The 23,518-nt window shown below is 46.3% G+C and overlaps 2 protein-coding genes across 8 annotated transcripts in view; one reads left to right on the top strand and one right to left on the bottom strand.

Annotated features, from left to right (window-relative positions):
* INTS10 (integrator complex subunit 10) overlaps nt 1-2,326 on the top strand; it is a 43,629-nt gene extending 41,303 nt beyond the window's left edge. For all 5 annotated transcript variants that reach the window (XM_084626801.1, XM_084626803.1, XM_084626802.1 and 2 more), the window contains one exon: nt 1,954-2,326. In XM_084626801.1, coding sequence (XP_084482927.1) covers nt 1,954-2,110 — 157 coding nt within the window. In that variant the 3' untranslated portion in view covers nt 2,111-2,326. The remainder of the gene's footprint in view (nt 1-1,953) is intronic.
* A 364-nt stretch (nt 2,327-2,690) lies between these two features.
* Nucleotides 2,691-23,518, bottom strand: part of HGSNAT (heparan-alpha-glucosaminide N-acetyltransferase) — a 28,417-nt gene continuing 7,589 nt past the window's right edge. For 2 of the 3 annotated variants that reach the window (XM_084626808.1, XM_084626806.1), the window contains exons 2-18: nt 23,324-23,439; nt 21,940-22,076; nt 20,881-21,002; nt 17,321-17,390; nt 15,475-15,544; nt 14,032-14,135; nt 12,388-12,464; nt 11,650-11,680; nt 9,943-10,103; nt 8,890-9,005; nt 7,765-7,889; nt 6,064-6,190; nt 5,403-5,489; nt 4,074-4,151; nt 3,873-3,943; nt 3,621-3,733; nt 2,691-3,173 (exon numbers count right to left, since the gene is read on the bottom strand). In XM_084626808.1, coding sequence (XP_084482934.1) covers nt 2,992-3,173; nt 3,621-3,733; nt 3,873-3,943; nt 4,074-4,151; nt 5,403-5,489; nt 6,064-6,190; nt 7,765-7,889; nt 8,890-9,005; nt 9,943-10,103; nt 11,650-11,680; nt 12,388-12,464; nt 14,032-14,135; nt 15,475-15,544; nt 17,321-17,390; nt 20,881-21,002; nt 21,940-22,076; nt 23,324-23,439 — 1,787 coding nt within the window. In that variant the 3' untranslated portion in view covers nt 2,691-2,991. The remainder of the gene's footprint in view (nt 3,174-3,620; nt 3,734-3,872; nt 3,944-4,073; nt 4,152-5,402; nt 5,490-6,063; nt 6,191-7,764; nt 7,890-8,889; nt 9,006-9,942; nt 10,104-11,649; nt 11,681-12,387; nt 12,465-14,031; nt 14,136-15,474; nt 15,545-17,320; nt 17,391-20,880; nt 21,003-21,939; nt 22,077-23,323; nt 23,440-23,518) is intronic. The other variant, XM_084626807.1, reaches the window with a different exon arrangement.

Below are 23,518 nucleotides of genomic sequence, written 5' to 3'. Positions count from 1 at the left end.
TGCACCTGTACTGCTGTGGTGTTTTAAGTGTAGACATAGCCTAAGGGCTTGTCTTCACGTAAAGCGCTACAGTGGCACAATTGCACCACTTTGGTGAAGACACTTCTTCCGTCGGCATAGTTAATCCACCTGTCTGAGAGGTGGTAGCTATGTTGATGGGAAAAACTCTCCCCTTGACATAGCACTGTCTACATGGGGCAGTATAATTGTTGCTCAGGAGTATGGATTCTTCACACCGCTGAGCGACGTAATTATACTGATATAGGTCTGTAGTGTAGATCTGGTCTTGGATAGGAGCTGAGTGTGCAGCCCACCACTGTCATCAATGCTTGTGAGAAACTGAGGCAGTGAGAATGGAAAGCAGGATTGTCCCATAAGCTGAATGTACAGAGCTCTATTTTCAGCACCACTTGTTAGCATTTTAGTGCCTGGCTCCCATTAGCATTAAAAGTCATAACAAGATATCCATATTAAAATCATTTTCTACTATGTTAAGAGTTGATGTCTGGATATTAGTTCCCTTTAAGTTGAGTGCTAGCAGAGCCATTTGCTATTTCTGTGTAAAGTATTAAAATAGACTTGCTATTTAATTTAATTGCCAGGGAAGTTTTCTCTCTCCTTTTGAGAGGGAGCGATTTGTTGATACAAATATTCAGTGTAGGAGATAAAATACTTAAATAGCTGGTTTTGGTTTAGGACAGTGCTTCATTGGGGGGTTTAATTTCTAGATCGTTCCTTTCGGCTGATCCCTCCCCCAGCTCTGGATATGTATGGGTTGTTGCCTCTTTCCATCCTCGCTTTAACTGGATTTGCTCCTAGTTCCTTCCTACTCCCTGAACTTCAGCAATTCACTGACTCTCCCACCAGGACTCTCCCCCAGAGCCCATTTGTGCTGAGGCATTTGCTAAACAGCAACTCCCTCCTCCTCCCAGAGCAGGGACTAATGATACAAGGTCAGGGACTCTATATTCAGTCCTGGACCACTGCCAAAAAACCCAACCCACTGCCACACTAAAAGCCCAGTGCGAGTGAAGCTTGGAATCCCAGTGTTCACGTGTTATAGAACGTTTCTCTGACAGCAGCAGTTCAGGACAGTGGGCTCTGAAATTGTGTGAATGGAAATGGGTGTTGAGGGGCAAAAACAGACCTTAGAATGGCAGTCTGATTAACAGCTGATATCACATGACCTGCTCTGGCTAGAACCACTTTGGTTGCAGCCGTACCAGAACCATTGTGCTTTTTCCAAGTATGAGTCTTGGACTTGTAATCAAAAGAAACCTTTGATCTTTGCCTGGAAGCTGACAGACAACTCCAGCGAGAGCTGCTGACCTCCGTCTGATACTAGACATAAGGCACTCACTGCCTCCTGGGTTAGTGTAAGTGTCTGATCAGCTCCCCCAGGCTTGTATGTGCGCTTCTGCACCCACCCTCAGAGCTTCCCCACAGCAGCAGTGAAGTGAAACAGACAAGAGCCTAGCAAGCTTCATGCTGCTGTTCCTGATAAACCCATGGCAGGTCCAATTCCCCCCTGCTGCGGGGGTGGGAACTCAAACTTTTGTTAGTCTCTTTTGTACTTTTTTGTCTGCAACTGCAGTGACAGTGATTAGAATGGGGAAGTGTTGTTGGGAGCGATTTCCTTCCTAGTGCAGGACAAGCACTGCTGGGGGGGAGGGCGGTGGTTGCCGCATGGAATAGTGAGTGGACATTCCTCCTAGCTAAAACCAGTGACACTTGATGATTTAAGCATTAGACTAAAGGCATTTAAAGATCCCAAAACTGTCTTAAAATTCAAGTAAGCAAATGAACACTTGAAAGTATAGAAAACATCTTAACTCTCTTCAGAGATGGAAGGTAGATGTTACAGCACTTTGAAATAAAGTGTGTGTATGAAGGCCTCATCTATTGCTCAGAGTAATTCTCCTTTGTCATCTTTTGTTTCCTTGATGACTTCAGGCATCACACAGTAACCCGGGGAATAACTAAAGGGGTGAAAGAGGATTTCCGCTTGGCTATGGAGCGCCAAGTCTCACGCTGCGGGGAGAATCTGATGGTGGTGTTACACAGATTCTGCATTAATGAGAAGATACTGCTACTTCAGACGCTGGCCTGAGTGGAGCAGACAGTGCAGCAGGGTGTCTTGCTGAGAAAGCAGAGGGCTGTATTATATACTCTTAACACAACATAGCTGTTGCAAAGGGACTGTTCTAAACTAATCATGCTCATGTTGTTATGGGACTCGGTCCTAGAGTACATGTAAACTGAAGTTCACACTTAATCTTATTTTGGTAGATCAGACAAATTTTATAAATAAATCATTTGAAAATTCTTTGAGAAGTCAAATGTTTGTGTAGCTTCCATAGCTATTCTGGAGTCATGGTGTGAGAATTGCAGCTAAGGAAGCACTTTAACAGACTAAATTTACATTGAACATCAGTGGCATTAGTCTTCCTGGTGGGGCTGAATCAGGCTCCCATTGACTACCATGGAATGTTGCTTTGAAAGGAGGTTAAGGGCCTTGAAGTAAATCTAGTTTGGCAAAACCTGTGCCATCTACACGGTCCATATAAAGTCAGTTTGTAATGGCTTGAAATGTTGTGCCAGATACACAACTGTAAGCCAGAGCATCTATATCAGTTCCCTTTATGAAAGACGCTTCAACTTGCCAGAACTGTCTTAAAATTGTTCAGGTGTTAAGGGCTATCCAATATGGTGATCTGTTTATTGTAGGTAGAATAGCGGCATGCTGTGCACTGAAACATAGTACTGTGTACAAAGACAGGCAGACAACACAGGTCAGGCAAGTTCCTGTGTTTTGGCTAAACAGTACGATACTGTCCCTTAGGCACCAGAAAGTCTCCATTCCCGTTCCCCATGAAATGTAAACTGAACACATGAGCCCTTTTTAGTAATGAATCCCACCAGAAATGGCATCATCTCGGGGGAGTCCAACTTCAATATCTTATCTCCCAGAAGAGACCATCATTAACCTAATCAGATTTTCCAGAATATCCTTTTCTGGTAGAGTAAATACGATATGATGACCCAGATTGATGTTGCAACCAGGTTCTGAGCCAAGTGTTCCCCATGGGACTGACTGTCCTTCATCTTCCACTTAAAAGGGAAATAGTTCTCAAATACTTCATGCCCAACATAGACCAGGATTGAGTTCATTCCTTAAAATAAACACAAAGAAAACAATTCTATACTCCATTGCATTCTAAGAGCAAGCTGTAGCAGCAGGGGCTGGCAGAGTATTTACGGGAAAGGGAATCAGGAAATCCTAAGCATCAAAGACAAGTTGTTCCTGTCACTAACTTGCCCTGTAGCCTTGAATAAGTCACTTTACCCCTCTGACTTCACAGCTAAAGAGTGATTAATAATTCTTACCTGCCTCCCAACAGCAGTATGAACATGTAGAGAATGTAGTTTTTTAATTAAATCAAAGTTTAAGGATCTTTTTTAATCAAAGGTTTTTCATTGCAAAACTATTCTTGAAGGGAAACATTTTAGCAGTAGGTCTTGCTGCTTGACATGGCAACAGAATGTTAATTTTACTGATAAGGACAGGACTAAACCACCTATTGCATCACAGATAACTAAATATGCTTGAGTTTACTGACCTGGGTAGAAAAATGGAGCACCTGACCAGCATCTCTTGACATCCACAAGATAGTATATCAGCAATAAAAGCATGAAGGCAAAGCAGCTCAAGGTTGTCACATAAGAGATTGACCTACATATTTTCAATGGGAATATAAAAGTATATTTAGAGAAGTTCAATATGGACTGATGTTGCTACAGTTAAATACATTGTGTCCATATAGCTGGAGAGAAACACATTGAATAGTAAAAAGTTACATGTCTCTACTTACCATAGATTCTTATTTGCAGGAATAAACCCTTCATCTTTAGAGCATTTTGTCAAGATAGCAGAAATAATCCCCTGAAATAATGAGTTTGGAGTTTATATGAACTTTCACTGCAGCACATCTTAGAAATAGAAAGCTTGTGCTGCATGAAAAGATGTGGTTGTTAATGAGTAATTTAAACTTTTAAGAAAAGATGTTACTTACCATGACTACACTCCATATAAAAAACCTACTCATTATCTTCTTGTGCTGGTCTTTGTAAAACAAGAATATTTTTCCTGCCTATAAAAAACAAAGGCATAAAAACCAGTAAACATACCAGGAATTTTCCACCAGCCACTTGCAGTAGAATGGAGAAGCTTAAACTGCTTTATTTGTGCTAAGCAGTTGGAAGACCGAGATTAGGAACTCTTCTAGGAGAATGCATTCAGGTGAAAAACAAGTGATGTTTGTTTAGCAACAAAAAAATTCTGATTTCTACCCCATGTGAGTAACTACACCCACACAACTTTTACAGCTGCTCCAGTGCAGCTCCTATTAAGGCAACTAAAAAATAAGGAAAATCCAGAACAATCAAGGCAACATTAACATTTTCACCAACCTAAATGGCCATGCCTTGCCACCTATATACCATTATACCCAAAAGCACTCCTTGACCCTTCAGGACACACACTCCCTTTCAGTTCCAATCCACGTAGCCGATTTCTCAAACTCATATTCAGACACAACTAATGGCACCCCATGGACAATGCAGAACTCCTTTCCTCCATGGGATATGCAGCGTGCCATTCTACCTGACAAACTAGGGCGGTTGGATATCACACCTAAGTCCAGATACACATATCTAAAGTCAGCCACTACAAGGTTGTTCCCCACACCTAGTATCTGAGACCCCCCTAGTTATTTTCGGTTTTAAGTGACAGTGACAGGCTACGAGGGAACTTTTGACATGTTAATGGTTTGAGTGGCAACGCGCCGTCGCCTATTCTGGAAAACGAACACATACGACAGGTGCTAAGCGCATTTGAGAGATGAGGACGGTGATGGAAACACCACAGCCAAGGTTCTCTAACATATGAGCTTAAATTTAACAGCTTGAGTCCATTTTTAGTCTTACTTTCAGAACCCCTGAGCAGCCAGCTGCTACGAGTGATTGCCAGACCTCACCACAAGCCACTGGTGCGATGGTTCTAGGCCTCCCCAGATAGGACAAACAAGGGTTTCAAGAACTGAGCAAAACACCTGGTTTTTTTAAACCTCAGAATCACGCAGGTCAATGTACCTCAAATTTTGATTTAAAGCCTCTGCCAGCTGGCCCCTCCTGCCCTGCCAACTTGGACTCAGGAGGTTTTCAGAGGGTTTGGCTAGTTTATAATGGAACTGTGACTGCAACCTTACCTCTAGAGAAGATGCTGCCACTCCAGCTCGAAAAGCTCTTTTTCCCCTTACCCCCACCTTTGACAAAACACCTTCAGTTGTTTCTGGGAGACGAAGGCTTGCTGACAATGTAGGTTCAAAAAGCAAAGACGGTACCTGAAGTCCCAAAAACGCCATGAAGATTGAATTAATTGTTCCCAAGATGCCTTCGGGATCATAGGCCACTGTTGTTTGGTAGAGCACCTTGCAGAAAGAGAGATTTAGGATTAAAAAGATATGCACCCAGCCCTGAACTTCCTTCTCCCCTCTCTCACCCTGGGGCCATTTCCCCAGCCCTCCGCTGAAACCTGATTGTTGTCAATGCCAGATTTAGATTTCACATTGAAATCATTCCATTTACACTGTATGACAATCCCTCCTCAGAACACAGCCCAAGGAAATGGTCTTTGGAGCAGAACCCTCTCCCCACAGCCCCCAGGCCAGTGTGCTGCTGATGTAAAGCTGGTGAACTTGCTGAGCTGCAGATAGGCCAGGCCAGCCCCACCCATCCACAGCAGTTCCCAAGTCTAGCCTTTCCACCTCCCACAGTGGTACCACCAGAGTTGTCAACTAAGTTTCGGAGAGAGCTTCTAAGCAAGGAAGAGCCCCTCTTAGCTGTCACATCCCAGACAGAGTGGGAGAGTTGGCATTTAAAGAAGGAAGTAGCTTTTTCTTCTTGAAAACTTAGCTAATTTTATATTAAAGTTGTTGACATGTTAAACACAGAACCTAACTCTGCAGCAAGTCAATGGTTTATGTGCAAGTCAGAGCCACTCACATTGGATGATGGGTGTTGGTAAATATGCTTTTCTCCCAAGAGCAAGTGATCAATATAACCGGCTGCTCCTCCGGTGCAATTGGGATATTTTCCAAAATCCCCAATGCCACCGGGGCCAAGGTAACCACTGGAAAGGAAGCAAAAGGCCATGGGTCTTTGCAGCGCTATTCTGTTGAAAGGCTTAAGCATGAACAACAATGCTAAGTTTTGCTGCTCTTTAGGGATCTGCTGAAGCAGAAACTCATCCCCACAGGCAATCAGGTCATACACCGAACTACCTCCTTCCCTGGTACAAGTCGCAAGGGGAAGGGTAACCCAGAGGAGACACTGGCCAATGCCTGGAAAGCAGAGCACCTGGTAACTAGTTACCACCAGTGCGCTCTGTAACTGCCAATCCCCACAGGCAAACTAGACACGTGCCAGACTCAGGCTGATCAAGACAAGATCAACTGTCAACAAGCCATAGCACCAGGGCAGCCAAAGCCCAGCACTGCCCAGCCTTGCCCTTAACTCCAAAAGGGAGAGCTCACCTTCCCAGCCACCAGCCCAGCCCCTCGTCCCTCGCCCCCCGCCCCCCCCCCCCCCAGCAAATCCAGCTCTTGAGCCCCTGGGAAGGTACAATGCACAGTGGAACTCAGCCCAGCTTTTTATGCTGCAGAGTCTTCCTCTGGTCTGACGCACAGGGGTGAATACAATGTGCCGAATACAGAACAAGCCAGTGCAGCATCGGTGCCGAAAGGCAAGGAAATGCTCACGGACTCCCACAGCAGTAAGGACAACACAGGGGAGCTCCAAGAGACCCCTCAGGCTGCAGCCACTTGGAAACAAGTGGCTAACAAAACTCCGTGGTGGGCAGCTACGTGCTGTTAACAAGAAATCCCCCAGAACCCAGTGCCTTGATGCTATGAGACCCTCAGCCAGTGTCAAACAGAGACTGTACTTGGAAATGGCAAGAAGAGGCCACACATGACTAGTCAGCACCTGAGGCTAGTGGCTGGGGAAGCAAGCACTGGCAGGGGAGGACATCTCCAATGCTGACTGCACTCAGAAAGCAGCTCATTGAGAAGGGGCATAGAGATGAACAAGGTACTTTGAACAGGCTTAGTAAGGTCCCCATCCAGCATCCCACAAGCCCAGGCACTTCTAGAAGCAAGGAGAGTTCCAGGCTGTCTCAGCTAGAAGCACCACGTGTCATTACTAGGACCCAGGTGCACGTGATCTCTTTACAAGGAGGGGAGGTCCTCATCTGCCTGAGCACACAAGCTGTGGCAGGGATGTAGCTGGCAGCAGACAGCAAGCATCAACAGCAGCAGCCTGAAAGCTCAGCCCATATGAAAAGACTAGCTTGTTGAGATGTCCTTTCGGGAAGAGAGCTCCTCATTCCCGTACCTCCCAGGGGTGCAGGGAGGAGACATGCATGAGAGATGTGAGCTGCTCAGATACTACAGTGATGGAGACCATAGGAGAACCTCAGAGGGAGATTTTAAACCTGCTTCTTACTTAGGTGAGTAATAAAGATGTCCTCTACATAAAGCCAAGTACTTCACTGCAAAGTGGGGAAAGGGATGTTTCACTGAGAAACCCCCTTTTCCTACTGACTCAGAGCTAGACACACTGAAACATGGTTCCTATGCAGCAGAATAACCCCTGACATCACACAGAAAGCACCCAAAGGAAAAGGAATCCAAGCATTCAACTTACTTTGGGCAGCCAGGTACAATTAACAGGAAGGTCAAACCCAGCCAAATCGCCTCCAGCGTCAGAATGAAAACCCACTGTGGCCAGTAGAGCAGGATATCCCGCAGGGCAAAATACGGGGTCTCCTGCTTAAGAGGTAGGGAAGAAAAGGAAAACTAATTGGCAAATGATCACTGAGCATTTGGGGAAAAGACACCTTTCACTTTCGAACAGTCCCCTGGCACTGCAGATGGTTGGGAGTGATAACTGCAGAGTTTGCAAGGCTTTCCATTGTAACATCATTTTCACACACCCACAATGTCTGAAACTGACATTCACCAGGTTTGCCTTCAAAAGTGATTTTGTTTTGAAAGTCTGAGCAAAATCCTTTCTGCAGACTGTGCGTCACAGACAGGAAAACAAGGCACTTTTCCTTGTTGTACAAATCCTAGCTATGCTAAAGTGGGTGAAATTTGAAACTCTGGATTCAGCATGGACTAAACCCTTGCTTGGCTCAGTTGGGGGTCAGAAAGATTAAAATAAAAGCACTATAAGTGATTGGAAAGGGTCATGTCCCAGCATGCTTAGTGTGTTTCTGCTAAGCCCTGCTTTCTTAGGGCATTACTGCCCGGTCTGTCTGCCTTGCCTTCTGGCCCAGAGGGTGGTGCTCAGACTGACATGCAACAATTCTAGAAGAGGGAGGCATTTGGAGCCTTGAAGTGGACAGTGGACTGAATTTAGAGTTCAAAATTACACCTGTGTTTCAGCACCCTTGGAATCCAAGAGGCATTGATTGCAGATCAGGAAGGAGTGAGTTCGTAAGGACCTCTATAATCCTTTATATGGCAACCAAGCTGGGGCTAGCCATGCGGAGTAGTTGAAATGCACCCTGCTCTGCTCAGTTCCTGAGCAACCCCCTTGCACTGCTCTGTACAGTTAAACAGATATTAATCTTGTGCAGCAGGGCTCCGAAAACCACACAAGAGCTGCCGGAGACAGGAATACAGTGGCAGGCACGGGAGGGGCGACCATCTAGCAACAGACTGCACGTGCAAGAGGCAAATGTGATGGTGCTGTGTATCCTACACGTGTTTACAGCCTGCCCCTCCAGCATCATCGAAGACAGAGCTATAGCCAAGGATCACTCACCAACGGATCATTCTCAGCCACCGCTTTAGCAAACCCGAGTTCTAAGACGGCAACCACAAGGTAGGTAAATCCCAGTCTCTGGAGTACACCTGGAATCCGCAGATTACTCCAAGACACTACAGGAAACACACACACAATGTAAGAGGGGGGCTGCTGACCTATTACGGTGGCTCTCTGGCAATGCACATTGGTAAATTCTGGCTCCTTCTCAGGCTCCGGTTGGCCACCCCTGGGTTAGGGCCTATGTACTCATGCTGCCTCAGGGAATGTCTATGCAGCAAAGAAAAAAACACTGCTGACCCCTGCAAGCCGATTGCAGAGCTATTTCATTGCTGTGTAGACTTCCGGGCTCAGGCTGGACCCTGTGTGTAGGAGGGTCCCAGAGGAGGTGTGTGATGCACTCACTTCGTGCCCCACTTCCACAGCTTTGGGGATATATCCTACCCACCCCGCCTCACTGTACAGGGAGGGAGAAGGGCACAAGGCAGGACCGTCCCATGAAACTCAAGCAACACACTTGCACTGCGCCCCTTCCTTTAAGCACAACTTTTCCTACTCCAGGCTTTCCTTTCCCACTCCCCTGCAACTTCACAGTCCGAGTACAGTTGTTATGATCAGGATACAAGAGGAAGGCGTGACGGTCTAAAAGCAAGAACTGGGAGGTCCCAGTCTCCTATGGACTGGATCTCTCTCTGGAAGTTACGCTTCAGTCAGTTACTGGGCTCAAATAAATGGCTGAACGGATTAAATTCTCCAGCTTGTGTTACACAGGAGGTCAGACTAGATGATCTAATGGTGCCTTCTGGCTTTATAATCTAGGACTATAAGTAAGGAGACAGCCTTAAACCAGACAGTTGTTGAGTTATGTAGCACAGCTGAACAGCTCACCATTCTTGGCCTGTTACAGCACTTGCAGAGAACTGCCCTCTGCCTGCAGTTGGTCCATGGGGTGGGACTGATCATATATTCATTCTATAAACAGCCAGGTAAAAATGGGAAAGCTACAAATTCCAAAAAGGACAAGCAAACAACAAATGAATTCTCTCCACTTACAAGGTCCAAGGCAATAATTGGGATTGATGATTATGACGCCTATTAGAAACAGCAAGAAACTCCTCCAGAGAGCTTTCCCCAGCACTTTCCACTTCGAACATCCCCGCCTCAGCATGGAGTTCAGTGACAGTGAAATTGAGGTGCCCATGATAAACACAAACCTAGAAATGCAGGTAGCTGTGAAATGGGTCTATTCAGGGGAATCACGACTAATCACACATACTCCAATGCTGTGGCTCCTGGAAGCAGCGGCATGTCCCGCCCCGGCTCCTATGTGTAGGGGCATCCAGGGGGCTCCACACGCTGCCCCTACCCCAAGCACCGTCTCTGTAGCTCCCATTGGCCAGGAACTGTGGCCAATGGGACCCGCAGGGGTGACGCCTGTGGACGGGGCAGCACGCAGAGCTGTCTTGCCAGTGCCGTGCCTCCACGTAGGAGTCGGGGGGGTGGGGGCAGCATGCTGCTGCTTCTGGAAGCTGCGGGGGCGGCAGCTGCGGACGGGGCAGTGTGCAGAGCCACTTGGCCACGCCTCCATGTAGGAGCCAGAAGGAGAACATGCCACTGCTTCCAGGAGCTGCTTGAGGTAAGCGCCGCCCAGAACCTGCATCCCTGACTTTCTCCCGCGCCCCAACCCCCTGCCCCAGCCTGATCCCCCTCCCACCCTCTGAACCCCTCGGTCCTAGCCCGGAACCTTCCCCAAACCCTTCTGTACGCCAAACATCTCATCCCCAGCCCCACCCCAGAGCCCTCACCGCCAGCTGGAGCCCTCACCCACCCCCACACCCTGAACCCCTCAGCCCCAGCCTGGAGCCCCCTCCTGCACCCTGAACTCCTTATTTCTGGCCCCACTCTGGAACCCGCACCCCCAGCCCACATCACAGCCTCAGCGCAGAGCCCCCTCCCATATTCCAAACCCCTCTGCTCCACCCCAAGCCTGCAGCACCCTCCTGCACCCTAAACCCCTCATCCCTGGCCCAACCCCAGAGCCAACACCTCCAGCATCCCAATCCCCTACCACAGCCCAGAGCCCCCTCCCGCACCCTGAACTCTTCATTTCTGGCCGCACCCCCAGCCGGAGCCCTCACCCCCTCCCGCACTCCAACCCCCAATTTTGTGATCTTTCGTGGCCCGCCATACAATTTCCATACCCAGACGTGGCCCTCAGACCAAAAAGTTTGCCCACCCCTGTACTAGCCCATAGGACATATATCACATCACCAGATTAGCCCTGCCCCTGGCACAGCAGCAGACTCTCATTGGTCTGTGCTTAAAAAAACAAACAAAAAAACCCCCAAACACATACACCCCAAAATCCATTTTCCAAATGGATTTAAGGTGCATTTCAGTGCAGTTTAGCAGCATTCCACTGTGTGGCCCTTCTAGTCTACCAAGGGGAGACATTTATTCCTTTCAGGGAGTATCCTTCTTCAAACTCTTCTTTGCTGTGAAGCCCACAGAAACCTTGACAATGGTTCGGCTGTTGGTGTGCTCAGGTCACAGCTCATCATGCTGACCAATACTGTCTCATTGTTTCCTTGTATTTCCCGGTCTATCTGTCAGTTGCCTTTGTTGTAAGTTCTTTGGCACAGGGACTGACTTTTTGTTCTGTGTTTGTACAGTACCTAGCACAATAGGGCCCTGGTCCATGACTAGGGCTCCTAGGCGCTATGATAATACAAAATAATAATATTCGCCACAAAGACTTACCATGGAAACACAAGATCTGCCAGCGTTAAGCCTACAAAGGAATCATTAGACAAGTTTTAATTGCCTCGAAAGACTGAACTTATGATGACCCTCATTTCTAAGTCTGCAGAGGAACTGCAGAATGCTTGTAATGATTCAGTAAACCAAATTCTTAAGCAGCATCCTAAGAGATACTGACAAATAATTACTCCTTTGACTGTATCTGCTTCACTTTCCCTTCAGTTTGTTTGCCCCAAACACTGTCTGAATTAACGGCTGTGTCACAGGGAAGACTTCTGGCATGGGATCCTCACAATTTACCATGGTATTAGCACAGCACAACGTGTTACAACACAAGACCGTCAAGCATGATCACTGGGGCAGGCCTGTCATTAATGTTATCTGTACAACACCTAGCACAATGGGATCGTGACCTGGCAGTCACCTCTAGGTCATACCACCATAAGCGTTAAATAATAACACGGCCACTCAAAATGTGTGGCTGTGTTAAAGATGTAAGCAAAAAGGTTGTGTGACAATATAAAGCCTTCCCAAGATTGTCGGATACCAGGAACAATCACACCGTGCTTTGAAATATTCTCCTGCTAGATGCTGGGGGCTAGATCCTTTGCTGGTGTAAACTGACGTAGCTCCACTGAATTCAATGGAGCTATACCTATGTGCACTAGCTGAGAACCTGGCCCGGTCTGTTCATTTCTGTGACTAAGGACTGCATTACATGTATGAACCATACTTTACCATTCCAACTCTGATGTCTGAAGAACCAGTATTTTCCTCCTCCGTAATTAACAAATACCATAATTATGAGAGAGAGCCTAAAAAGACATAAAAAATAATGAGAATGCACATACAATATTGTGTGTCAGAAACAGACATACGCTTAATATTTTACCCCGTTAAAACATTTTTCAATCTGTCTTTTTTTAAGCAAGATTATAAAAAGAACAGCCAAGCATGCTGTCGAGGGATCAGTGAAAGACCTTCATTCAGAGGAAACTGACGTTGACTGAAAGAAGGAGAGAGCACTGGAAAGTCAAATCACTAAGCATGCTGAGTGTGATTTTTGTTCATATTCCCATATAAGTTCACAAAGCTGGCTTCCCACCTTGCTCCAGCCCAATTCAAAATGTTTCAGGAAACCCAAAAACTAGGATCCTACAGTTCTTCCCAGTTAAATGGACCCCCTGGGGCTGTCAGATCTCTAAGCCAGAGATTGCACTGATTGGACCTAATAATTCCATGTACTCCACCAACTTCATTTAGGAAGTCCTCAGCCCCCCACATGGTCCCCTGAAAGAGGGAAAAGAGTCATTCCTCCCATTGTAGACAGTGGATAAATCAGAACATGGAGTTAAGAGACTTGACCAAGGTCACAAAGGAAATTTGGGAGCAGGGCAGGGAACAGCAAGGCTGTATTTTTACTTGTAAGCTGCATGGAGGGAAGAGAATGACTGAGTACGAGGAAGGAGCACAAGGAAAATCTAGCTAGAAGTCACCCAGTGCACATGAGAAAAAGGAAATGGAGGTTGGACACCAGGAAAAACTTCCTGCCATGGAAATCTGGCAGCCTGTGGAACTGTCTGTCAAGGGAAGTGGTGAAAGGCCCATCAAAACCAGGCAGGACAGATACCAGTAAATGCACTACAGGGAACAATTCTCACAGGGAGGGAGAGGAAGAAATTACCATAATATATAGGGCTGGTCAAAAGTTTTCCATCTAAACTGTTTTTCAATGGAAAACTGAGTTTTTGACACACTGTTTTTCATGAAAAGTGTTTGCTTTCCATGGAAAATTTAAAGTTTTTTTGGATGCCTGAAAACCAAAAAAATAATAGCTGAGTTTTTAGCCTAAAAGTGAAAGATTTTGATTCTGAAATGCCCTCACAGTGCCACATGGGAGCTGAAGTTCAGTTGCCTCATGCTCCCTCATCTCCTCTACTGGCAAACTTCCCACCCAGACTACATTTCCCATGAAGCACCAGGGTCACAGGGCAGTCGTGATGCCTGGCCTACACTATCCAAGAGGGAAGATCATGCTGCATGATGGAAGATGTAGTCTGACCAAAAAGCCCACCCTATAGAAGAGGATGAGGCACCGGAACTACAACCCCCATGAGGCACTGGGGCAGCATTACCAATCAAAATATTCTGGTTTTTGATTATTTGCTGAAAACTCAAAAGTTTTCACAGGAAAAAATAATTTCCAGCTATCTCTGTTAATAGGCAGTTTCCTTCTCCATAAATATAAACCTACATCCAATACCATGACATTCTACCATCCCTGGGGGCGAAGATTTCATTCTGTGGCCACAATTACATTTCTTCAAACCTAGAAAAGCTTTATAAAGAAGTGGTAAAGAAGCCTCTGAGGCTGCAATTTACCCTCGAAATGTGTCAAGGGAGCGCAGTCGCCGTTGGGAGATGGTCCACGTGGTAGCTGGGACATCGCTGCTTGTGGAATCTGTTCTGGTCGGGGATCCAAGCTCCTTGGAATAGAAACACCACACAAGAGGAAAAGCTAGCAATTGCCTCAACACCTTTGCCATCCTGATCATCTGGGGAATGTGACTCAGCCAGCTGAGGCCTAGAGATACTGGGCATTTCAACACACCCTAACTAATTCTGTTCTTCCCATTTCTCTCTTTATTCCTCACTGAGGGATTCCTTGTATTTCACACTTCATACATCTCACTTCTTTAATCAGCGTAGGAGGCATGGTCCAGTGGGCAGGGCACTGGACTGTGACTCAGGAGAGCTGGGTTTAATCCCAATGTTGGCCACACGCTCCATGTGACCTTAGGCAAGTCATTTAATCTACCCTGTGCCTCGGTTCCCCATGAATAGGATGGGGATAACACGTCTCGGCCTACAGGGGTGCTGTGTGGCTAAAATTCATTAATGATTCTGATGCACTCAGCACGCCACCAGTGAAGAAGGCCATGTACAACAGACTCCTGAGAGAATAACTGGGGAGCATAACACGGAAGTGTGCTCATCCAGCGTGGGCAGAGTACACTAGGCCAGATGTTGATGTCATTTACACTAGTGTAAATCCAGAGTGATTCCAACAGCTATATTCCACATCTGCCGAGTGTGTAACAGCGCAGACTGTGGCCCACAGCCTCTGCCGCACTTCCAGGCCCTGGGCTGGTCACAGAACTCTAGGCCTGAGTTCAGAGTGCCTAGAAGAGCAGCTTCCCTCTCTTGACGCTGTCCACGTCACAACAGGGTAATTCTTTCAGTGGAACATTTCCTGCACTGAAACTAGAGAGAAAGAGGCAAACAGCTGCCTGGGCAGTAACTGACAGGGTACATGTACACTGGAGCTAGGGGTGTAATTTTCAGCTCAGGTAGGCGTACGCACATTAGCGCTGATGAAATTAGCTTGCTACAGATAGGAGGGTAGCCACGGCCGCAGGATAGGCTAGCAGCTAGCGGTTGCGAGTACGCAACCAGGGTCTCAGACAGGATTGTACTTGGGGAGGCTAGCCCATCACAGCTGTGCTTCTATGTTTAGCATGCTAGCTCAATCAAAGCTAACACATATATGTCTACCTGAGCTGGACATTACACCCACGGCTCCAGCGTCGATGTATCCTGAGAGTCATACGTGTCCACTGCACATACATTAAACATAGGTGGCGAGCCCCCTCCAGCACTCCCCAAAGATCGAGACAGCTGTCTACCCACACTTGGAGGATTACCCAGGAACCTGTTCATGGGGGGATGTGGCTGATAATTTACTGAATCTCAAAAAGGACTAGCTGGTGTGAACGCTTCAGTGTAAAAACATGGACGGCAATTTAGCGCATTCTAGCAACTCACAGAATTAATGAGATGATCAGTGTCTCTAGGATGCAGTTTCTTGTAAAACCAATTCCTGACTGGATTGATGCTGTGAACCAATAACAGAAAGAAAAAGAAAAGAAAAAAAGATCACACTCTATTGCTTATTCAGAACAAACACACGCTATCAAATCATGTTGGAGCAGCATAAACCAGAAGCTGAGAACATCTACCCCTCTCCCCCCGCCCGTCCCACTCCCCTCCTCTCCCCGGATTAGTACAACCTTATTAAGCTTGCGAAGTCAAACACACAAAAGTCAGAGTGCCAGAATTAAGCAACCTTAATTCAGCCCTATTGTGTGTATACACTATGGTACAATCACCACAGGCTCAGATTTCCTCCCCCCCGCCCCCCCTTTTTTTGTTTACACTCAGGACCACCTCGTTCAGTGCACAGGATGGATGGCTAGGTAACCAGATTTTCCAACCTTTATAGTTAAACACATACTTAAATCGAATTGACCGGAATGGGCTGAACTGCTGTTCTGAACAGGGGATGCTTTCCTGATTCAGGGCCCTAGACACTCCGTAGTAGTGGAAGCACATGGAAACATTCCCTGTATTAAACTTTGCAACCCTGTGGTTTAGTTGGAGGATATCGGCATCTGGAAAACGATAACTGTGTGATGATTAAATGAAGTTGGCCTGAACTGTTGTGTGGACTGCCTGAAGCAGAATGCAGAAGGGGTTTCCCTGGGATGACAACAAGGATTTAAGCACATGCTTCAGTGCGTTCCTGAACTCAGGCCGACATTCTCCTATTCATTTCTCATCCCAGCTCCTGTGCTACAGTCTGATAGAACAGCTAAAAATACAGCAAACAAGGAGGATTATGTGACAGGCAATAAAACTCCATTTACAGTTCAGGCATCACAAACATAATAAGGGCATGGGAGTGACTGTAGTGCTGGTGAAAGCCTTCAGAATGACCGCCTGACAGAAAGTATCCCAAGAAAAAAACCAAAGCACGGGCAGCAGCAATGTGGGTCTCTTCACCCCCATCCCATGCATAGGGCCCAGCACTGAGCTGCAGAGGCTTCTACAGTGAGGAGTTAGTTAATATGCTGCAGCTGGCTCTTCAGTAAGACTGAGAGCAGCAGTTATCCATCAGCCACCCACTGAAATGCAAACACCTAGCACCCCAGCCTTGGACCGAGAGTACCAACAGCTGTATGCAGTGTTATTGTAACTGTGTTGGTCCCAGGATATTAGAGACAAGATGGGTGAGCTCCAAAGAAGAGCTCTGTGTAAGCTCAAAAGCTTGTCTCTCTCACCAACACAAGTTGGCCCAATAAAAGATAATACCTCCCCCATTTTGTCTCTCTAGCACCAACAGCTGTCAGACTGTTCAGACTTTCAGACACTACCCATCAGGACCAGAAGAAGTGAAAGGTTCCATGTCCCATTGCCCATATTGTGAGCCATCCAGTCCCCCATTAACTCCTTTGTTTCACAGTAGCTCTACTAAATTCAGTCAGCAGTTAATCTGTTGAATAAATTTCTTATTCTTAAATCAAGAGCTTGGCCCTTAGCAAACAAAAGGCCAGGTAGTCAGATGGTGCATATCAGCCTAGCTCCAATGAACAGGAGACTCCAGCTGTAAGACAGGCCAGTTCCCAGTTTGCACTCATGAGACAGCAGGATCTTTTTGTTTTGTGATTGTACAACGCCTAGCACAAAGGGCCCTGGCTCATAACTGGGGCTCCTGGATGCTATGGCAATACAAATAATAAATAATAATAGTGAGTGTGTTTTCATCTACAACAAAAACCCCAAGAGATTCTTTAATACGTACAGGAATGTTTCACAAACAACGTCCACTTACATCACGAAGACGTGTCCCACTGTCAGGATACTGAGGACCCCCATATAAATGAGGAATGCATACAGGATAGCTGCAGGAAAAGAAGAGACATCTTCATAGCTGAGGTAACAAAAACAATGGGCATTCTGGGCCTGATACATCAATGCGTTATACCTGTGTAAAACTGGACTAACCCAGCGAGAAGTCAGGCCTACAGCTTGCTACAGGAACCTCACTGAGTGGTACCGTAAACCGAAGGAAGGATTGACCGGGGCTAGGGCACAAGCATGGTTTTGGGAGACCAAGGTTCAATTCCCTGCTCTGTCACAGACTTCCTGTGTGACACTAGACAAGTCACTAAGCTTCTCTGTACCTCAGCTCCCCATCTGTAAAATGGGCATAATACTTCCCTCCCTCAGCCCTGTGGCTGTTGTACACTTTGAGGACTGTGAAGTACTTTGAGTTCTAGTGATGAAAATGCTAGGTATTGCTTTGTGAGAGCACAAGCCCCAGCAAAAAAACCAAAGTGCCTGTATATTCCAGTACAAAAATAACCAAGGCAAAACACATTGTAGTGGTAGCAGGGGTGACAGGGAGAGGATTGATTTGGTAGATGTTGTAAAGAAAGAACTGGCTGGATTTAGAAACAGCCTGAATGCAAGGAGTAAAAGAGGTAGCGAAGTCAAAGACACGCTGAGTTTGCAAGCATGGGGAATGTCTCTGTTAGAGCTCAGGGAAAAAGTTTGGTCAAAACTATTTCACAAAAAAAATGCAGATTCGGGGGCATTGAAATATTTCACAAATTTAAGACAAATTTGCCAAATTGTTTGCCCCCCAAAAATCTAAAAATATTCCAAAACAACAAAACATTTCACTTTGACCTTTTTGGAGCATTTCAGTTTTTTTTTATCTGAAATGACTTTTCATGTCAAAGCTTACTTCAATTTTATTAAAAATAAAAAACATGTAATAGGGCTCAAAAACAAAACAAAATGTTTTGTTCAACCTGAAATTAACCCCCCACACACAATTTTTGGTATGGCCATGAAATAAAAAGCATCACTATTTCACACAGGTGTAGTTTCTTTAGAGTTAAAGGAATGGAAATATTATTACAAAGAGCAAGAATAGGGAAGGATGCTGATTAGAGAGTGAAACAGCTCTGGGAGGGACACACAGAGAAGAGAAACAACAGGTATTAACGTAAAACAAAATGGGTGGCTAGACAAGGTTAAACAAACAAACCCAAAGCTTTGTGGCAGAAGCAGGGCTCACCGAGTGCAGAGGAACAAGCTGGGTGTATGTTTTGGGAGGAGGAGAAGGAAGTGGGATCTAAATCTTAAAACAGAACACAGACACATACCTTGTGACTTTTTTGCTTTTGTGTCTGTCTTGCCTGTTTAGATTGTAAGCTCTTCGGAGCAGGGTCTGGCTCATGCTATGTGTTCGTACAGTATTGCACAAAACGGGGCCCAATCGTGGTCAAGGCCTCTGCGTGATCATGCAACGTATATAAATAAATAATAAGATAAAGAAGGAGAAGAGCAGCAGGCCAAGAACAGAAGCCCACGGGACACTGTAATGGGATGTACCAGCCCCTTAAGGTGTGAGGGAGGCCACCTGGGCCAGTGCTATGCCACTGCATGTTTTGCCGGGAGACATACCTGTGTGACAGATCAAGGTCAAAGAGCAAGAGAAAGGGGTGTCAGAGTGGCATTCTGGGAGAAAACACTGCCAGCTCTGCTTTTAGGGCCGACAAGTGGTGCTCCAGGAGCAGGGCAGGCTGGAAAGCTCCACCCCCCTCCATGGTGAGGAAAAGGCCTGGCTCAGGGCAGTTTCCAGATGGCCTCCCTCTGGGATCCAGAGAAGCAGGGTTGCTCACAAACATATTTCCTGCCAGCCAGATTGTGGTCCTGGGCTGGGGTAAGGCATCCTAGGAGATGAAGGCGTATATATATCCTGCCCCTTCCCCAAATATGAGGTGAGACCTGGAAGACAGCTGGCTATGCCACTGGGTGTCTCCTGAGCCCAGCTTTCACTGTTTGTTTGGGATGCTTTTGAGCCAGACATCACTGAGAAGCGTCTGATGCACTTTAAAACAACCCAGAAACCCTGCAGACATTTTTGACTGTCTTACACAACCAACTGGAGCATTTTGATATGGTGTGGCCTGCCCCTGGCACCAATGGAGAGCAGAAAGTGACAGGACAGTGGAAAGGGTAGACACTACAGGCAGGAGAGCACTCAAGCATGGAGTCAGGAAACCTCCTGGAAAGCTGGGAAGGAGGGCATAGCTAACAAGTGAGAAAGGATGTAAATGGTCTCAGACAGGAATGGGTTCATTGGTGACCTTCAGGAGAACAGAGGATATTGAGAGGAGCAGCCGGATGAGAGGCAGAGATCACAAATAAGTAAGAGGGAAAGAAGAAAGGCAGTTGTTGGAGAAGTAAGGAAGTGATAGGATCAAGGGTTTGGAGGAAGAAGGAATGAGAGACCATCCAACGTCTGAGTAAGGAGCAGGTAGCTGAGTGTGGGAAGGTGGTGGTGTAGCAGGGCTGGCAGAGGAAAGGGAAGGAGGAGAGCTCACATTACACAGAGTCAATATTTTCCCAGAAGTAAGTAGCAGAATCTCGGGTCAAAAGGGAGGCAGGGACATGAAGAGGAGTGGATTTGAAGAGAGAGTCGAAGCTGGAGAAAGGCAATGAAGGATTTAAGTGATGGAGTCCATCAGGGAAGAGAAATCAAGCTGTGCAGTAAGGGAAATAGCAGAGTAGACAGGACAAAACCATAGTGGAGGCAATTACTGTGGTCACTGTATTTAATCCAGAGATGTGTTATGATGGGAGTTGGGCAATCATACCACCTTGAAGCTGTTGGGTTTGATAACTGCCTTCCCTTCAGGCTAAATAAGAGAAAAATAAAATGGCCCTTTGTTCAGTAATAGATAAAACAATGGAAAACTAGCTCCCAAAGACTGAGCCACATGCAAGCCTGGGCCATATAGTTCAAGGGGTTTCCCAGAGGAAAAATGACTAAGGCAGGGGATTGATATGATTGCAGCTGTGTGTCTGTATGTTAGAGGCAGCAGAAAAACCACAAAATGTCCTGGAGAAGGTAGCAAGGAAGCCTAGATGCACACAGAGATGCACCTGTAGCATGACCCTGAAAAAAAGCTAAGAGAGAGAATGTTTGGGTAGAGTGCTGGCTGAAAGAGGCTTGGGACTCTAAGCAAAGAAACTGCCTCATGCTGTTTGATTCCTACTGTATTCAGAGAAATACAGTACAATCTTTGTAAATAAACAGGATCACATCAAAGAAATCCCTGACTCCATCATCAATTCCTCCTCCTAACAGGAACAATCTGCAAGACCCCTGAATATCGGCTAACTGCTTGGGCCAAATGGATAACAGATGCTCTGTGGCATGGGAGCAGGTGCACAGGGAGTGGATGCAGGGAGTTCATTAGGCTCAAGGATTTGCTAGGAAGGGGGCTAAAGAGAATTTTAATGAGATGATTTCCTGAAAGAAAAAAACAACAACTTGATTTACACAAGGAAAGGGGAAAATAAAGTGGTACGTACGGAGATGGCTGTTGACAGGACTTTCATTGACGATTATGTTACAGGAAATCATCTTGGTGCTGCTATCAAAGCTCTTTACCACAAGAGAATAGTTCCCAAATTCTCCAAAATGATAATGGATCCTGCAAAGAATTAAGGGAGACAGAAAGGGAACCTGTGCTGGTACTTGCTGCGCAATCTCTACTGCCTGCAGGTACTGTGGTAGGCACCGCTGGGCTACAGGCTCGGCCAGCTGGGAGGTGGACTGAAAGAAAGGAAGGGCTACAAAAACAGGGCAATGGGAAGAAGGGTAGGGGCATGCTGGGAAGCACTCAGCCCATGCTCCTCCTTGCTGCGGGGCTGCAGTGACCGCCTCTCCCTGCACATACAAAAGGAGATGGGGCTGTAAAGGGCCCAGCCTGTGCCCAAGATTTTTCTTTTTTCCTACTTGGTGAGGTCTTCTAGTTGCATTGCCATAGTTACTGCAGCTTGGCTCCTGCTCCCTGATTTGGTGCTTTCAATGCACTGTTCATTCAGCCATTTCTTTGATTGGCCACCCAGCAGCTCCCAAAGCCACTTCTTTGTCAGCATTGGCTTGGCTTCCCCTACTGTATCGTTTGATCGCTCCAACCCACCCTTGACCCACTCCACCCTTCGTACATCACATGACTTCTTACACTATAGACTATGTCGCAGGAACCATGACTTCATAGACTTTTGGTCTGATTTTGTTGTTGGGTTTAGTGTGCGGGTGCCTAGTGGCCTGTGATATCCAGGAAGTCAGGCTACATGATCTGGTTGTCCTTTCTGGCCTTAAACTCTGTCTCTGTGCGTGTCTGTACAGCACACAGCACTACGGGGTGCCACTTGTGATTGGATGAGCTAGGCACTATTGTAACAAATTATATTTTTATACTGTTGGTAAGATGAAGATCAAATTGCAAATCTAACTTCCGAAGTGCTCAGTAATAACTGCGGTGAGGAGGCCACAGACTTTAGGGACAGTGGCTGGCAAATGACAGAAAATGTAAGCATTACTGGGTCATTTCAAAATACATTATCTTCAGATCAGTTACAAACCTGGGAAACTCTCTGCCTGCCCTAGTGCCATTGAGCTGTAGGGTGATTGGATGCTGAGAATCCACAGCAACTGCTACAATGCTGGGTTTTCCCGAAGCGTTGCTCATTGGGACAGATACCAGATCTTGATGCAAGCACTAGAAAATGAGGACAGATGAAGGATTACAAAAATAAAAAACCTACTTGATTTTACCAGGCAGAGCAAAAGTATTATTATTTTTTAATTCAAAGAAGAGTACAAAGGAAGCCTGGTTTGTCCAACAGCAAGGAGGTAACATTTCTGTGAGCTGCAGCTGGAGGAAGAATTATTGGGCAAGATTTTCAAAAATAGGAGCCTAAAGTTAGGCACCCAGAGTAGGATTTTCAAAAGGGCTAAAACCCAACCCATTAAATACAAATGACAAAAAAGAAACAAATTAAAATACTGGGAAGTTGATCATTTAAAAACACGAGACACACTCCACTAAGAACACAGGAAATGCCATACCAGATCAGAGCAGCTAGCCCAGCATCCTGTCTCTGACAGGGCTAGCACCAGGAAGATACAAGAAAACCTGAAGGAGGTAATTATGGAATAACCTGACCATTAAGGAGCTTTCTTCTTAACCCCTCACCAGTCATCCGTGGTTAGCTTATGCCCTAAAACATGAGGGTTTACACACTTTTCAAACTTAAAAAGAAATCTTTACAATTGCACTGTAACTACGGACAGTCTCATTACCCAAAGAAATGACCTATCCTTCTTTTGCATCCTGCTGCTCTTTCCCTCAAGACATTGTTGAGGGTATGAGTCCCATAGATATCTGTCATTCACTGGCTGAGGGTCCAGAATGGGGTCAGGGCTCACGAGGGATAAAGGAGCTGGGGGAGAAGATGTTGGAGGCTGTGGGGAGCCTGGAAGATGCCCACCTTTCCCCACCGTCTATGACACGGATCCTTTGCCCATCCAAGAACTAGCTGAAAAAACTGGGCAACAGAAAACGAGGACTTTCAAAACACTAGTATTTCCACAATCCCTTAGGGGAACAAGTCTTTGGGTATGTCTACACTGCAGTCACAGGGTGCGACTGTAGCTCATGCAGACATAACCCTGCTAGCTTTAATCTAGCTATCTTGGGTGCTGGAATGGGGAAGGCATGTGGCAGCACATACTGCAGCATGGGTTAGCCCCACGAGTAATTATCCAGGGTTCTGGGCAGGCTCGTACAGCCCACAATGAAGCTCACACTGCTGTGGCTTCACTGCTTTGCTACCTGGCTAGATTGTGTCCACGAGCTCAGGATCGTCTACATGAGCTGCAATCAGACCCTGGGTCCAGGACCATATCCTTGCCTTCCCCTAGAAGGAAACCTTACATAGCATACAAAGGGAGAGGGCTGTTTACCTGGTAACAATAATCAGAAAGCCAGGAGACCGTCAAGTTCTCATGGATCAACTCATTGTGCACCAGCAGTAAAGCCTGATCAATTTTCAGCCCTAAGGGTCTCTTTCTGGATAAATCTGTTACGATGCAGAAATGGAGAGAAAGACGTATGTCAATATTGTGAAAGGGAAAACTCTGCATAACACACTTCAGGAC

The sequence above is a fragment of the Lepidochelys olivacea genome (genome assembly GCF_965140295.1).
Source record: "Lepidochelys olivacea isolate rLepOli2 genome assembly, chromosome: 4".
Lineage (NCBI taxonomy): Eukaryota > Metazoa > Chordata > Testudines > Cheloniidae > Lepidochelys > Lepidochelys olivacea.
This window is presented reverse-complemented; position numbering and strand designations above follow the sequence as displayed.